This window comes from Callorhinchus milii, unplaced genomic scaffold (genome assembly GCF_018977255.1).
Source record: "Callorhinchus milii isolate IMCB2004 unplaced genomic scaffold, IMCB_Cmil_1.0 Scaffold16, whole genome shotgun sequence".
NCBI lineage: Eukaryota > Metazoa > Chordata > Chondrichthyes > Chimaeriformes > Callorhinchidae > Callorhinchus > Callorhinchus milii.
Window position 1 is genome coordinate 7931974 of NW_024704757.1, and position 18454 is coordinate 7950427.

The 18454-nt window shown below is 41.5% G+C and overlaps 1 protein-coding gene across 2 annotated transcripts in view; it reads right to left on the bottom strand.

Moving 5' to 3' along the window:
• The window catches only part of LOC103178684 (dynein axonemal assembly factor 5), a 54966-nt gene that overhangs the window by 35890 nt on the left and 622 nt on the right, over positions 1 to 18454 (bottom strand). For both annotated transcript variants that reach the window (XM_007893553.2, XM_042341244.1), the window contains exons 2-4: positions 14452 to 14636; positions 11384 to 11508; positions 9930 to 10048 (exon numbers count right to left, since the gene is read on the bottom strand). In XM_007893553.2, coding sequence (XP_007891744.2) covers positions 9930 to 10048; positions 11384 to 11508; positions 14452 to 14636 — 429 coding nt within the window. The remainder of the gene's footprint in view (positions 1 to 9929; positions 10049 to 11383; positions 11509 to 14451; positions 14637 to 18454) is intronic.

Genomic DNA, 18454 nt, shown 5'->3' on the forward strand with positions numbered 1-18454 from the left:
TTACCTGGTTGACAAGAAAAATAGCAAATATTGTTAACAGTCAGTTGAAATCTTTTAAAAATTGGGCATTTTGTAAAATTAAGTTTGAGCAAAGCAAAGCTGCACTCCCGCTACCAGGAGGCTGGGAAGCAGACAGCTGTAAGCGTCTATCCACCTGCAGTCTGACCACATGCTGCATTCCATAGGCAGCATGTGGGACAGTGACAGACATAACAAGACTCATCATAACATAGGTCATTTCAGCACACTTCTTTGACTTTTTAAAAACTTAAAAATAACTAGTTAAAGCTCTTCCAAGGTCAGCTCTGTTTTCAAAATGAATAATAAATCTTCCTAAATTATTTGACCTTGGTGTAAGTCCGTGATATATATACACTTTTTTAAGCTTATCGGAGAGGATAGTGTGGTGAGGAAAGGCATCTTGAATTTCAAGGCAGCTAAATTCAGAAGAAAAAATAAATAGATAACACATTTTGCCTTCCACCCTCCCTGCTCCCAACCCGCAACCCCGCTTGGGTCCTAATCCCCGACTGTTCAGTGCCTCGGGACGTCCTCCTGATGTAAAAGGCCCTTTACAAATGTAATTTTGTATTGCATTGTATTCACGTAAATCTATATTTAGTACTACGTCATTAGTATTCTCTAATGGTATTCTCATTGTTGGACTCCTGCCGGTTACTCAGTAATCAGCCACCAAGAGGTGCTACAGAGCAGCCTGAAGCAACATCTAAATTTCCTTGCTTTGTTTTTGAGGCTGGAATGGAAAAGCACCTGAGTGATAATTCTTACCTAACACAGTGCTTTGAAAGCTCTCCATATTGGGATTCACAGGCATTAAATGTGAAAAACTCCATTCCATTTCTTATTTTTACCGTAACCACAAATAGTTGAGATGGATTTCACTGGAGCATTTCCATTTTCATAAGAATGTGATCTAGGGTTAAACACATTCACTGATGTTTTTCTTTTTTGCACAAAAGTTTCTGAGATGCCAAATATCTTGTGACAGAATGCTGGTCAGTTAAAAACAGAATGAACGACTTGTATTTTTACAGTTTAAATATCTTACAGCGTTTCACAAATAATTACTGCGAAGTGTAGCGATTGAGCGACTGTTTTAAAGATATTTGCACCATCAAATGACCCACATGAAATAAATGACAATTAATCTGGAGGATACAGGGAGTAACTCTTTCCTGTTTTGAATAGTGTAGCATGATCTTTAAATTTCGCCTGAATAAATTGCTAAAACCTTGATTTAATTTCTCATCTGAAACATGACACCTCCAACAGTGCTCCACTGGAGTTTCAGGCTGGAGTTCACCCCAACTTGGGGCTTGAATTTACAACCTTTGGCACATTAACAATATCATGACTTTGTCACTGGGCATTACTACTAAACACTTCACAGTTAAGTACAATCAAGAAGATGTCTACACTGTCAGAAAAACTCACAACTTGCTCTTGGATCAAGATACAGGAATCTTAAAACTTGTACTAATTGACAGACATCTTTCACTGGAACAATTTCCCCCAAACAAACAAGGATTTTTGAGGCAGATGTGTCTGAGGGATTATCTTTGCTACTGGAGAATCTGTATTTAATGGTCACTCATGCAGAAATCGTGAATGAACACGTTAGTATGAACTTTAGCAGGGTGTAGGGTGTAGGCCTGGGGAACTCAAACTGGTTTTAGTCTAATCTCCTTTCTGTGCAGAAACATGTTTAGGCTGTTCAAAAGAATAGCTTTTAAAAGGATTGTTTTGACATAACATGTGCACATATTAATTTCTTCTTTATAAAACCACATGGGAAATAGTCAAATCTTTCTCTATTCAGCAAAGGCTCAATGAGACATGCAGATGTTTTAGGAAATTATTTCTGTTTTAAACAGCATACCTCTAGATGGGACTTCTTTTTAAAAGTGTAAAGCTACAATACAAGTATATGGGTATAAATAGTATATAGCCCAAACCTTGTCTGAATGCACGCAGCTTTACTGGATTGGAGAATAAATTCAAACTTTTTCACAAAAAGAAAAGTGGGACATCAATTCTTTCAAGTAGTGTACTTAATAGACAAAGGATGATGACTGGAATTTCCCCACACCACAAATTGGACTTTTCCTTTACATTTATTTAAGATGGAAAGTCATGCCCAGAATCAACAATCTGAGTCTCTGCATCTAAGCTGGCATGTTGGAGAGAGGAGCAAAACTGGATAGGGGTGAGGAATAGGAGGGAAAAAAAATCTAAAACAAAATCAATTCATGCTGCTTTCACACACACAGCCATCTCAGAAGCTTTAGAGAAAGCCTGGGAACAGATTCACTCCTACCCACTCAGCCTTGGCAGCAGACAGCATCATGCATTTCACTGCAACAATTTCAAAAGAATGTGGCCTTGGGGTTGCGAAGCTCTCTGAAGTCTGCTGCATACCCAAAATACTTTGAAGAGATTGAGGTGACAAGCAACTGTCCACTGGTAAGTTTTGAAGTATAACATAAATCTGGGCAGGTGGGGCTTTAAAACGGAACCTATCGTACCTTAAGACCCACCTTTAGGACGACTCCACATTCAATAAAAAAACTTCAGCGCCTTGGGACATTCTCCCAACGTGAAAGACGTTTTATAAATATAATTTGTTGTTGTTGACAATTGAGGGGACATGGGCTAACCCTGGAATGGAAAAGTTTAAAGAGAGGAAATAAACTAAACTTCTATTTTAAGAATCTGGATTATGTGATGAATAAAATGTAGAATATTGACAAGATCAGGCACAACAGGAACATATACAGTTAGGGCTTAAGAGTATATACCCTAAACTGTTTCATGCGTGTACTTTGTCATATTTACTGGACTCAGTAGACAACAGGAATTTCACCATCTTAGTATGCTGAAGCAGAACTTTTATGTTGTGGAAGCACAAAGCATGTACTCACATAATATTTGCCTGCCTTTGATATGCAGAAGCAATTAGTCAGTAATGATCCCTTCATATGTACACAGATCTCAATAAAACTTTGTATTAATTTACTTTAGAGGAGCAGACTGATAGTGATGTGGAGCACAGGCAATTTCCACTCTTAAAATCAGTGTTGATGAGACCTATATGCTTAAAGCTTAAATAATTGATGGCACGGCTTTTTTTCTTTACAGGATGGTTATTGATTGGAAAAACTTGCAACTAAAGCTGAATTTTACAAGAAAAAAATTAATTGGTGTATAAACAGGTTATGTATACCTATCCCACTGACAGCAATAATTCAGTGGTAGATCTATGCTATAGTGAAGCTAAGAAAACCTGGAATGGAGGGGGAAAAGAAAACCTACAGGCTGCTCCTGTGCACCTTTGGGGGCTAATCGCAAACATCTCATGTAATTGGCAAAGTCTGGAAACAGGTCACGTGATCACTCTCTTAGCTGCAAAGTACATTACCTGAGGAGAAAGTTTTAAATGTAATGCGGGGGGGGGGGGGGGGGGGTGGGAGTGTGGAGGGAGAAAGACAAACAATGAGATTTGTAGCTAAATAACTATCTGATACATACAGAAAAGAAAATTTTAGACATGTGATTTTAATTTACCTAAATCAAATCTTTATTCTGTTGCAAAATTCTATCAGATAGACAGAAATAAAAAAATATAATCAGACAGACAGAAAATGAAAATTATAATCCCAAACACAGAGCAACCCTAAGAAATCAAAATTAAGCAAAACGGTGCTGTTAAGGATCAAAGTCAAAGAAAACACTACAATGCTTGCAATTTCAAACAGGGAAAGTGTTGTCCAATATGTGTGGGTTCAACAACACACAATTTTCCTTTACAACAACATCAAAATTGCATTTGTATTTCATGTCGGGAGGACGTCCCAAGGCACTGGACAGACAGAGTTACGAACCCGAGCTGGGGGTCGGGGTGGGGCAGGGTGAAGTGTGGGGGGGGAAGCGGGGAGATCAAAAGCACTGTCGAAGAAGAGGGGCTTGAGGTAGGTCTTGAAGGTTGCGAGGAAGGGGGCGAGTTGGAGGGACTGCAGGATGGAGTTCCAGAGGGTGGGTGCAGAGTGGCGGAAAGCCCACCCGTCAATAGTGGTGTGAGCAAGGCAAGGGGTCGTGAAGCACACGGAGCCCACTGAGCGGAGGGAGCGAACAGGGTGGTAGGGGGTTAGGAGGTCGGAGAGGTAGGGGGAGCAAAACCGTGGAGGGCTTTGAAGGCGAGGAACAGGATCTTGAACTGTCTCCTCTGTGTGATGGGAAGCCAGTGGAGTTGGGCAAAGATGGGGGTGATAGGATCATGGAGCCTAGTGCGGGAGAGGACACGGGCTGCAGAGTTCTGGATGATCTGCAGCCTGTGGAGGGAGGAGTTGGGGAGGCCGACAAGCAGTGAGTTGCATAGTCGAGCCTCGATGTGGGCTAGAAAGTATAGTTGAGGGTCAAACAAGACCCTAAGGTTCCGCACTGGCTTAGCAAGGTGGAGTGTGCAACCATGGATGGTGATGCTGTCAGCGCCTGAGGTGAGGAGGCGCTGACGGGAGGCAATCAGGAGAGCCTCGGTCTTGTTGACGTTCAACTGAAGAAAGTTAGCTCTCATCCAGGACTCGATGGCTGACAGACATTCTGTCAGGATAGCATTGGTCCTGGAGTCAATCGTGGAGGCAGAGATGTAGAGTTGGGTATCATCTGTATACATATGGAAGTTGAACCCATGTCTGCGGATGATGTCACCAAGAGGGAGCATATAGATATTGATGAGGAGGGGACCAAGGACAGAGCCCTGAGGAACGTCGCAAAACATGGTCTGGGGGCTAGAGGAGAAGCCGTTTGAGGAGATGAAGTGCAGGAGGTTTGATCTGAACCAATCAAGGACAGCGACGTGGAGTTTGAGGTGAGAGGAGAGGCGGTGGATGAGGATAGAGTGGTCGATGGTGTCGAAAGCAGCAGAGAGGTCAAGGAGGACGAGGAGGCAGAGGGAACTCTGGTCGCAGATGGACAGAATGTCTTTACTGTTGTGAAAATCAGTGCAACAATACAAGTTCATATGAATGATATAGTAACTGGCAGCAAGTAAAAGCAGATACAAAACTCATCCATTATTGAGTATATTACTTTTAAATCCAATCTCAACCATCCACTTTGTGATCATATTGAAGAGTCCATTTCTGGACTAATTTTTTGCACATCATGCAAGATCTAATGGTCAAAGTGGAGGTCAGCACTTCCAGTTTCAGTGCTCTACGCTGCAATATCCTATGCTCCAAGCAGGCCATGCATTGATAATTTGCTGCTGAAGTAATATCAATGCTGTGAAATCTACCAGTGACCTTGTCACCACTCCTTTGACTTAAGTGCCTGCACATGTTCTCTCTTCAAATTTCTTTCTCATGACATAAAGAAAACACAGGCCACATTAAACACTCATGAATTTGTAGATGTGGATCACAAACTTATATTTCCGTCCTCTCCTTCATACACATAGAATCATAGAATTATACAGCACAGAAGGAGGCCATTCGACCCATTGTGTCTGTGCCGGCTCTTTGAAAAGAGCTATCCAAATCAATCCCACTCCCCCGCGTTCTTCCCGTAGCCCTGCAAACCCAAATAATTATCTAGACACATACACCTAAATGCTGGAGTTTGTGAGTTCTTTCAAGATTAGGAATGTAATCTTCCATGACAAAAGCTCAAATCTACAGAGATCATTAGCTGAAAGAGAGGTTTTAGCAGTCTGGGTAGAAAAACATTTAAATCCTGGACTAGGATCAGACATTTAATGGGGACTGACAGACACTTTCATGGATTGAGAAATGAAGCGAATGCTAATGCAAGTTCCAGCTTATGGGAGGAGAAATGATTACTAGGTACACCCTGAACAAGCAATTACACATGTTGTCCTCCCAATATTAACCTAAAAATCAAACTGGCACATCACATTGTCTTTAAGCAGGATCAATCCAAACAAGATGAATCCAAACATAATTTCTAAAAACAATGAAAAATATTGCCACCTCAAGTCCACAAAAAGTGACAATCTGGAAGAACTGCAGTTCTGTATTCACTCAAATACTTTCCTATAAGATCATAATTACCAAGGAAGGAAACTTTTATGTCATCTTACCAAGTGCTGTTTGACCGCATACTTTAGAATAAAATCCGCAAGAGATTTTCGTTGATTGTGTGTGCCTAGGTCCAGACTGACTATGCAAGCCCTTGATGTAAGTATATTTGCCAACATGGAATCTTTAATTTTCCCTTTCAACTGGTGCCTAAATTATATTTTGTATTTCAGAAGTAGGATTGTGTGTGTTTTCCCCCATAATCAAACAATAAAACTAATTTGGGCATTGTTTACATATTCTCAGTTAATGCTATTCACAAAAATAGCCTTGGCATTACAAGTGTTTTCTATCCCAGAGTTGAAAATAAATCAGTTTCCCTGATATTTTAAGATTCATATTGTTCCAGAAGGAAACATCCTCCAAACCTCTAGCCTTGCTCTTCAAGAAGCCTCTCAGAGAGTCTGAAAATTTTTTCAACTTCAACAAATAGTACATGGTAAGGTAACAACTCGCATTTAGTCTGGGGTCAAGTGGTCTCCAAGCTTCAATTTGGGTTTTTCCAACCTGCAAACCCAATATAATATTTGGCCAGAGAACCAATGTGTGTATTTTAGTTATGATGATTTTCCATTCCATTTCTCCTCTTCAAATCTGTCTGATCTTTTCTTTAGCCCTACACCAAGTTCATTTAAAGAAACATTGAGAAAACAATCTTGAATAGCAAAAGGTCACAGACATAGAGAGGATACTCGATGAAGACTTATGGGGCATTATTTATATTCCTTTAGTGCAGGCAGATTTTTCCGAGCACTTTCTCAGCCAGTGATGTGTGAGGAGAATTTTTCAGGGTGATGAGGAATTAATGAATTGCTTTCCTCTCCGGTCAAGTTTAATGGACTATTCCCATCCTGCAGAACATTGTTTGAAAAGACTTTCCTAAAAGCTGAGTAAATTTAAAGTTTTGTTTCTTAAGAAATTCTCCTGAAAGGGAGCTTGATCTGCAGCAAAACCTCACTTATCCTAATTGATGTATGAACAGTCTGCTAGGCTGAGCGCTGACCCAGTAAAACACAAATTCCAGGTTCTGGCTTATAAAAGTATTCCATTTGCACTTGTTTTGTCTCATCACCACAAAGTCTGAAAGCTCAGTTTTTCACCAATGATGGTTCCAATGTTTTCACTTCAAATTCCTGAGAATTAATGGACGTTTCATCTTCTACTTGGTGGAAGAATGGGATATTATATTACCCATAAGGTCATCCAAATGATAAACTTTCCTTCAGGAAGTTGTTTGTGTTTTGCTTCACCTTCTCACTGAGCAGTAACTCATTCACTCGCTGGCAGCTGACCATGGGCTTTTCAGATCTAAGATCGGAGCAACCTACATGGGTGAGTGGTCTATTAAAACCAAGGTTCCCCCATCTCTGTTATTGCTCAAGACTGCAATAGGGAAATGGAAATATGAATGAGCATGCAATCCGCACTTCATTGTAGGGGAGGAATTAACTGCCATGCATCTGATAACTTTGTCCTGATTATGTCCCTTAAGAATTTGGATGCTTAACCACCTCCGATCCCAACCAAAAATGTTGAAGGAAAGCAGGCAACTCAAAATAAAATCCGAAGCATTAGGGCATTACTTTCCACTTAGTTGGAAAGTGAATACTTACTTTGACAATAAAGCTGATAACTCAGGAGAGAAAAAAATCCTGCATTTCCAACTCTTCTCTCCAGCAAAATCCTATCTCTTCCAAAAATTCTATATTGGAGATCATAGCCTGGCTCAGTTGGTAGCTCGCTCCAAGTCTGAAGGTTGTAGACTAAAGTCCACATTGGGATTTGAACTCACATAGTCAAAGATGAAACTGCAATACAGTGCTGGGGGGTGTATTGCATTACCAGAGATACCTTCCTCTGGATGAGACATTAAACCGAGTTCCTGTCTGCCTCATCAGGTGGCTGTTAAAGATACCATGGCACTACTCGAGAAGAGAAGGGTCAGTCACTTCGCTTCACAGAAAAAGCCTGTGAAGCGCTTTAAGATGTCGTCCCAACATGAAAGGGGCTATACCAAATGCAAGAATTATTACCATGATTCTTATCACCTTGCTGCCCCTCCCCATCCAGCTGCTAGTCACTCAACTCCCCCTTTTCTCCCCCCTGCTGGCCGACACAGTCAACCAGTCTCTCTCCTCAGGCTCTGTTTCCCTCCCCTTGAAAACCGCTGTTATCACACCCCTCCTGAAAAATCCCACACCTCTTCCTCCACTCCTTTCTTGAGTCCCTGCAGTATGCTTTCGCCCTGTCCACAACACAGAGAGTTTGTGTCAAAATGACAAACAACATTCTCTCTATCTGTGACCAGGGCTCCCTCTGCCTCCTTATCCTCCTGGATCTCTCTGTCGCATTCAACACAATGGACCACCCAATTCTCCTCCACCACCTCTCCTCCCTCATCCACCTTAGTGGGATCCACTCGCGTGGTTCAATTCCTACTTAACCAACCGTCTCCACTTCATCTCAGCAAATGGTCGCTCCTCCCGCTCCCACCAGGTCACCTGCGGGGTACACCAGGACTCCATTCTTGGCCCTCTACTTTTACTTATCTATATGCTCCCTCTGGGCAATGTCATCTGCAGACATGGGGTAAACTTCCACATGTATGTGGATGACACACAAATCTACTTGGTCTCCTCCACTGCCAACTCCAGGTCCGCCGATGTTCTATCAGTTTGTCTGGCAGACATCAAGGCCTGGGTGAGTGTAACCTTTCCTCAAGTATGGACAGGACGGAAGCCATACTCCTAGGCTCCCGTCAACGCCTTCACTCTTGCAGATCTAAACTCCACAACCTCCCTGGGCTTCTGTACTGTATAATCCTATGATATGGCCCCTCCAATCTTTCTGATTATATTACCCCCTAATACCCCACCTTGAAAATCTTTTCTTTCACTTTCCCTCGTATCACATTAATTTATGTTCATGGGCTAGAAGATAGCCTTAGAAGCATCTGAGAAGGGTCTTATTTTTAATTACATAGTTTCCTGAAAAGAGGGGAGGCACACCATTTTGGACACTTAACTGTCCGCAGACACAAAGGAAGTAATGAGATCCTTTTCTAAAGCCACTCTGTCATTTGGAGATCAATCAGCTACACTGCAGACAGACCATTAGTTTAACTCCTGAAGTAAAAGGTAGGAGCTTAGCCTTCTTTCTGCTAACCTACCAGATTCATGTGCTCTCTTTCACCAAAGCCTGAGCTTTCAAACTATCACTGGAACAGGTTCAGGTAACCTCTCAAACATTTAACAGGAACTTGATACTGATATGAGGGAGAAATAGAATACATTTTAAACAAAACATTGCAACAATGGAATGTGGGACAACATTGTGAAATTGTTTACTTAATGTAGTGATAATTTATACTTAAGACCAACAGTTACTGCATCTTGAATGCCAGGTTAGGGGGACTGATGGTCTACTCCTGTCTGAAAGAGGTGCTCAGTGGAGACTGCGTTTGAGGTAGACAAGTGAGAGATTTCGCTGTTTCAAACAGCAAAAATAAAGCTATTAAGTTATTATATAAAAACATATTTTATACACACACACAAAACCAAAGGGGAATCATAGGGTGCGGAAGTAGAAAGGTGAAAAGAAACAAGCCCCCTCCAAAAGGACATTAATTCCACTTAGCTTTGCACATTATTTAAGGATGCTTTGCACTGTTTAACAATTCAAACCTCCTGTTTCAGCCAGTGTTTTGCAACTAGATCTGGACAATATGCTCAGCATTGTGTGAAGCACTTGACCCCATAATCAAGACTTTCTACAGCCAATTAATGTTGCTTCAAGAATCTAAATTTCACTTACCACCTGGAGGGTAGAGGACCGGGGTTGGGGCAGACCAATCTAGCTTATCCTTCAGGTCTTCCTCGTTTTCCCTTTGCCACTGCAGACCCACTTTCTTCCAGTAATCGTAGGCCAGGTCCCTGCATTATCAATACAAGGCTAAATAAACCAAAGTTCTACGTATCAGTTAACAGTCATTGGTTTGTTTTAAACATGGTACAAGTTCAAGAAATACAACTTGTTTTGACAGGTTTTAAAATTCCCCTGGATAGGATCTGGGGACCAGGTCAAGTATGAGCCAAGGTAAAGGCTGAAATCAATGGAAATATTGTAACATGGCTTTACTTGCTCCTGCCACTAGAAGTTGCTAGTGTGTTTACATGGCTTGAAGTATTGTGTTGTGAAATGTAACGATTTGTGAAATTTGACCGAGTATCGTTTTGGGGAAATTTACAGGAGCTATCCTCAGTCATTAAATTCCATGCATCTCGGTTCTACCATTGTACCGCTTCTATCATGCTGAGCTTCACTACAACTACACTTAAGTTTGACTTATTTGGGATGCTGTTCATGACTCGTTATGTAGCAAATATTCTAAACTGTGCAGGCAATCAGAAATTTAACAGGTATTCTAAAAGTTTACCTGCAAAATACTTAGTGATCCTGTAAATCCTGTGAAGTGCTCCAAGACATCCTCCCATCATGAAAGGTGCTATATAATGGAATTATTTGTCTGTTGTATTGTTTTAATCAAATTTTGGTTTACGTCAGGTTTCAACCTCAGCCTACATGTTCGATCAACTACCAGATCTGATGTACTGGAGTATATGCCAAGCTCAATAAATAATTACAACAACATTTTGACTTTTTAAGGCAATATCTGAAATCACTTATGCAATGGAATATGAAGAAGCCTTCATAGCTCTGTAGCAGCATCTAGTGACAAATGAGATAATTACAGCAAGTTTTCAAGCTAACCTGCACCTTTCGTGATCTGAACATTCAAATCTTTTGTTAAATAAAGATACACTTAAGTCATTTTGACTATGAATAGTTTACCTCTTGAAAGCTCAATTAACCAGGACAATGCAATAAAATGAAAAAAGCTGTGATTCTACTTAAGAAACTCAAATGTAAGCATCGAGGTCCAAATCTGTATCAGTCAGCTTTCAACCCTCAGGGATCGTGGTCTCAGGACTTTACAGGAAGGAACACACATGACCTACAACACAGTCCATTCTGCATGTAATACTCTCCAGAATTAGGTAAACAGGAGTGAGTCCCTCCAAGGAGAAAGTACGCATTCCATTCCAATGAACATCACTGGAATAATCATGTAGAGTTGGGATGCATGGAACTTTGTTTGGTTTGGAAACTCTTAAACATGATGTTTAAACATGTGTGAAACACCCAGCTGACCCAAAAAAAAAGTGCAAACGGCAAAGCAACCATTTCAAGTGTTTCAGTTTTCTTACCGTATGTGAGGCATATCATCACTGCAGCTGCTCAGAAGAAGAGGAATGAGTTTATGAAAGAAAGAGTATCTGTCCCTGAGCTCCAACAGCCAGCTCCCTACAACATCTGTAACTGCATGACGTACCTAGTGTAATTTTGAAGAGACAAAAACATTAAACTGTTAATCAAATACGGCTTATTGTTAAAAAAAACCTTGCATTTTATACACCTTATCATGTCTTCGAGTTACCTCAAAGCACTTCACAATATTTACTGCAGTGTAGTGACTGAATTTTTAGACGATATACCTGTAATCTGACAAGCTGTAGTTAGCCTTCAGTCTTCAGTTTTGGAACAATAAACAAAAAAAACACAAATGCACCCCACCAATCCATCACAAATTAAGGGCTCTAATCCTCCTATAGCTACACCCAACACAAGCTGAAGTCATGAAATAATATTTACAAACCCATCAAACAACCTTGTCAACTAATGTTAAACACTGACCTGCTCAAACCACTTTAATTTCAAATGCCAGTGAGAACTTCCCAGTATATCTACTGTATCAGTTTTTGACATGCTTAGTCTTGTTTCATTATTATTTTGCTCCAAAACGAGGGCCACACACTTGTCATTTGGCATGAGTACATTTCAACAATCAAAGAAGAATTGCAAAATGAAAAATTACTCACAAAGAATCTGTAGCTCAGAGGAACATGAAACCCTGCAAGCAATGCACATTTCTATAAACAATCTCAATCCCCTACCATTCTGCCCGCTACCTCCACTCAGCGGGCTCCGGCTTGCTTCACATCTCCCGCCCCACCATTGGCGGGTGGGCCTTCTGCCACTACCCTCTGGAACTCCATCCCGCAGTTCCTCCGCATTGCCCCATCCCTTGCCTCCTTCAAGACCCAACTCTCAAGACCTTTCTCTTCAACCGTGCTTTCGATTACCCTGCTTCCCTCCCTGCCCTCCCCAATCCCGGCCCCCAGCTCGGGACCAAAACACTAACTGTCCAGCGCGTTGGAATGTCCTCCTGACGTGAAAGGTGCTATACAAATGTAATTTTGTTGTTGTTGTTTTCCCATCTTCTTGTGATGCGTTCTTGGCTTTTCTTCACCGTCATCCATCTCCTCTGGATGCTCATCACTCTGGATTTATTTAACTGGTTCAATCTTATTTGAACTATTCTCCCTCAAGTACATTTTAATAATAATGCTTGCATTTGATATAGCGCTTTTCACGTCTTCTAGACCTCCCAAAGCGCTTCACAGAATAGTCTGTAAAGTGAATTGACTGTATATTTGTGGGCGAACGCGGCAGCCAATTGAGGACAGCAATGACCCACAAACAGTCGTGGATTGAAAATGACCCATTTATTATTGTTTTGTTTTTTTGGAGGGATTATTATTAGGCGTGTGGAGTAAGGAAACTTGCCCAAGGTTTCGCCCTGCCTGGAATTGAACTCAGGTCTCTCACTTGCAAAGCGAGTGCTCTAACCACGAGCTATAGGACTCTACAAAGAGAGAGAGAAAGAGAGAGAAGAAAGAGAGAAACGGATTCAAATTTAAACAGCAAATCCAGGAAAAAAAAACTGACAGTCAATGTGTGCTACAGAATAGTCAGGTGCATATATTTGGGGGAATAGAGAGGAGAAAACATTGACTTAACAATACCACTAAAATAAAGCCAAGCTTTTACAGCTTCAAAGGGATTCCAGAATTTCTAAATGGCATTCCAGTTGCATAAGTGTATTACATACTAGCTGTACCCGTTGCAGCTACGCTTGCAACCAAAGGATCCAATATGGAATGTGGATTGACACACAGACAGATGCTACAGTGTCACTTTGACTTGGTGACCATCAGGTATAACTGCAGTGAAAAATGCAAAACTGAAATAACTCATAAACGATTGGAGATACCCGAAAACAAATATGCCCATGTCACTCCCAGTAGCAAGATCTTTCCGATGAGGTATAAATCATATCTTTATGTCAATTGATTATTGAGATCCTTCTTGAAGCGCAGGAAGACAATGTTGATTTATTAGTATATAAGGTATACAGATAGACGATAGAAGATGCAAAGAATCAAAGAAGAACCTGAAGGTTCTTTGTCTACAAAATACAATCACTACACTTCACTGTAAATCCTGTTAAGCGCTCACATCCTCTTGACGTGAAAGGCCCTATATCAAATGCAAAGATTATTTAAAATTATTATTATTATTGGAAATACATTGGAAATCTTTCAGGACAAAATTTTCTTTTTAACTAGCTGCATTAAGACACATTTTAACAACAACAACAACAAGATTCCATTTATAAAGCGCCTTTCACGTCAGGAGGACGTCCCAAGGTGCTGCACAGTTGGGTCAGGACCCGAGCAGGGGGAAATGGTCAGGGTGAGGGGAGGGAGCGAGGAGGGGGGAAATGGTCAGGGGGAGGGAAGGGAGGGAGCGAGGAGGGGGAAGAGAGTCGAGAGGGGAGCTGAAGGCTCGGTCAAAGAGAAAGGTTTTGAGACCGGCCTTGAAGGAGGAGAGGGAGGAAGCAAGGCGAAGGCACTGGGGGATGGAGTTCCAGAGCCTGGGGGCTGTGAGGCTGAAGGCCCGACCACCAATGGTAGGGCGATTGGGGCGGGGGACGTGGAGCAGACCGGAGCCGGAGGAACGGAGGGTACGGGCAGGTAGGTAGGGGGATAGTAGGTCAGAGAGGTAGAAGGGAGCGAGGCCGTGGATGGCCTTATAGGTGAGGATGAGGATCTTGAAATCAATCCTCTGGGGGATGGGGAGCCAGTGGAGGCGAGTGAGGGTGGGTGTGATGTCCCGAAGCCTGGTGCGGGACAGTACACGAGCTGCAGAGTTCTGAATGACCTGCAGCTTGTGGAGGGAGGTGGCGGGAAGGCCGGCGAGGAGAGAGTTCCCATAGTCCAGCCTTGAGGTGACAAAGGCGTGGACCTGGGTTTTAGCAGCGTGAGGGGTGAGGTTTCATTAGTTAAGCAACGAGCAAGATATGATTAGTTTAGTGTATTCATTACATTTATGAACTCAAAATTAAACAATTAAAAATAAAGTTTCCCCTCACCGATGGTGTGTCATCAAAAAGACGCTGTGCCAAATGAGAGATAACATCATCAACTGACTTCCCATTGCCACACTGAATGACTGTTCCGGTTGCCTTAATGACAGCCACTCGGACCTTCGAATGTTGGTGAGAGATGGTCTGCATCAGAGGTTTAATCAGAGATTCAGATTGCATGTGAAAAGTTTCTGCAAGAAGAAATATAATGGAATGAATACTGAGAAGACATGGAAATCATTTTCCCTGCAAATCTTTTCAATTTGTTGTTTCTTGGGCTCTAAGGTGAAAAACAGTTCAACAATAGCTTTCAAACCATGGTATAATTTTCCGTATTCTTAATTCAACTTATTCATGGCCAAACCAAAATAGTAGTCAAAAAGATGGATGAAACTTTGAGTAAAATCCTATAAACACTTTCAGATGTATGCTTTTTTTAAAAAAAAGCAGAAACTTACAAGTTTCACTGTATAATAATTTAAACCTATTCTTTTATATTGAATATAAAAACATTTTGAAACAATTGATATAAACTTAATCTTGTAAGAGTGATTGCCAAGCACATTTAAGTGGAATAAATACCTAGAAAATGCTATCAATATGTCGATGGCATTTAATACTGCTAATTTGTTCGACTTGCACTTATTTTCATATTGTTTTTAATTTTAGACTTCAAATTTGAAATGTATCAAATAATTTTCACTGAGGTTAGTGTTGAATAGACAGTGTAGTTATGATCAAACATAGACATATTTGCTTCAAATTAGAATATACATTTTTTCCATTAAAGTTCTGGCTCCACTCATGCCAAAAATATAGATGGTCACCAACTCTGATCCTTTTGATCATAGCTGGGTTTTATTTATGTACTTTCACATTCAACATTTGCTGTCTGAATTATCACAGAAATGTGACAGAATTATTCAGAGTCTCTGTACCATGGCAGGCATTAAAGCACATCTCTGCTTTAGTGCTTAATGCAAGAAACGGTGAAACATTTCTGAGGTTTCATGCCAAAGTGTTTACAAATTGCTTTGTGCTGATATCAGTTGCAGAAAATTAGATTAAAAAAACGAATTAAATAACTTTATTTAAATTTATGTAATGAGCTCAGTTGGTCCATTTAGTGCTCTTTCAGCTCATTGAGTGTCCTCTCTGGATGGCTACAGATGTTTTTGCTAATGGATGTTTTAAATAGTTGCAGCCAGAGCACCAAAGGTCTGCAAGTGACAATCACAGCCTATAGTACCTCGTGCATAAAGTACGGTGAGCAGCAGATCAGCACCCAGCTGAGTATTGGCAAAGTACTGGTTAACCCGGAGGCTGTACCCAATTTGCCACTTCAGTCACACATGGCATCAGTGATATAATGCAATAGGAGTTTACAAATATTGGACAATTATTCAAATAGAACAATATTGATCTGCTGTGCGCTCTTTCCTAATCTATTCCTTATCTACAGAGACCTACCTCAGGAAGCTGGTCCATCCCCCAGAGAATCACTTATCACAAGAATCTCAGTTAAATAGAATTAATTGGAGACAATTATTTAATAAATGTTGGAGTGAAGTTAACCCAAATACTATGATCCTCCCTGAAAAAGCAACTATGTCTAGAAAGATTCCTGAAACAAATTGTTTTTTCATCATAGTTTTTAGTCATAGGCTTTGAATAAAACAATGTACAATGGTTACATGCTTATAGATGCACATTTTTTACTACAGGAACTAATATGTGAGAAAAGTACATAAATCATATGAAAACATTTATTGTATTGCTGTTTTGCAATAAAAATAAATCATTCCTCTGTAAAAATGATTTGACTGCATACTAGTTTTCATGTGCATAATCACACTGATTCATAATTCAAGAGGTCCGATGTATTACGATAAACTGTTTGTTTCCACTAAAATCGTTCAAAAAGTGTCACTGGCAAAATCTTTCAGTTCCATAGACACAGCATCAGACATTAACATAAGTAGTAAATAAAAAGGTCATCTGTCCATCATATCTGTCTGCTCCTTGTTCAGTTAGCAGTATTCTCTGTTTGAACTCAGAAGGCTGCGGGTACAAGACCCAAGTTAGGCTCATAGACTACGCCGACACTCCAGCTCGGTATTGGGGGAAGCACTTTTTTGTCAAGAGTTGCCATCTTTTGATGAGACATTAAGTGTCTCAGCTGCCTGTTTGGGAGGTCATCAGTCATCCAACTCACAATTTAAAAAGAGAAGGGAGATTCTGTCTGTGTCAACAATCCTCCAGATAAAATTAATCATTTACTTCATGGATATTTGTGGAATATTGTTGTGCTCAAATTGGCTGCAATGTTCGCCTACAAAATAGAGTGCATGCGGCTGTAATCCTGTGAAACACTTTGAGACGTTTTAACCAAGTGATAATAATAATTATTACATTTGATATAGTGCCTTTCACGTTGGTGGACTTCTTAAAGCGCTTCAGAAGATATAATGTATAGTGGAGTCACTGTACTTTTATGGGCAAGATGAGTCTAAAGGACCGATCGTCTAAAGGAGATGGGGAGAAATGTGAAAGTGGCAAAATGATCTGGAGATTTTGCTTGTTTGATAAATTATGCACTGAAATTAAAATCCTCTGCCTTTTCAGGTGGATATTAAAGATACTATTAAAAAGGGAAAGTCATTTCTCCAAGATTCCTGGCCAGCAATCCAGATGAAATTGGCCATTCACTCCAAGGCTATGTGTAAGATGTTGCTGTGCTCAATTGGCTGCTGTGTTCATCTACAAAATGCACACAAATTCTTCCACTTGACAACAATTCCCTGTGAAGGGCTTTAGAGATGCTTTGAAGTTGTAGGTGATGCATCAAAAACAAGGATTAGTATTATTGTAAAATAATAATATAATCCTTGCATTTGATATAGCGCCTTATCACTGTTGAGGCGCCTCAAAGCACTTTACAGGATATACTATAAAAATGTATTTTGTGGCGAAATGCAGCAGCCGGTTTGCAATGTCCCACAAACAGCTATGGAGCGAGTGTCCAATTTTATTTGGGAGAGTGTTGGCCAGGACACCGGGAGAAAATCCCTTCTCTTTTCAAACAGTGCCATAGGATCTTTAACTTTCACCTGAAATGGCAGATATCTCAACCAAAAGACAGCACCTCGGACAATGCAACACACCCCAGTAATGGACTGGAGTGTCTGATTTAACAATGTGATTCCAAGTCTCGACATAGGGCTTGAACCACAACCTTCTGACTCAGAGGCGAGAGTGAACCAACTGAACCAGGCTGACTGACACACAACAACAGAATTACATTTGTCTTGCACCTTTCGTGTCGGGAGGACATCCCAAGGCCCTGGACAATCAAAGTTTCGGACCTGAGCTGGGGGATTGGGGAGGGTGGAGGGCAAGGCGGGAAGCAGGGTGATCAAAAGCACAATCAAAGTGATGGGTCCTGAAGGAGTCATGGGAGGGGGTGAGGTGGAGGGACTGCGGGATGGAGTTCCAGAGGATGGGGGCAGATTGTCAGGAGGCCTGCCCACCAATAGTGGGGTGGGTGAGGCGGGGGATGTAAAGCAGGCCGGAGTCCGCTGAGCAAAGCGAGCAGGTAGGATGGTAGGGAGTTAGAAGGTAGCAGAGGTGGGGGGAGTAAGACTATGGAAGGCTTTGAAGGTGAGGTCCAGGATCTTGAACTGCATCCTCTGTGTGATGGGAAGCCGGTGGAACCGGGCGAGGATGGGGGTGCAGCCCGTGTCCTCCCCTGGTGTGGGAGAGGACACGGGCTGCACGGTTCTGGATGATCTGATGGAGGGAGGAGTTGGGGAGGCCGACAAGCAAAGAGTTTCGCGTAGTCGAGCCTCAATGTAATGAGTGCACGAGTGAGGGCTTTGGCGGCCTGCGGCGTGAGACAGCGGCGGAGCTGGACGACGTTTGCGGAGCTGGGGTAAGGCAGAGCGGGTCATGGCACGGACGTGGGGTAGAAAGGATCGTTGAGGGTCAAAACAAGACGCCCTGGGTTCTG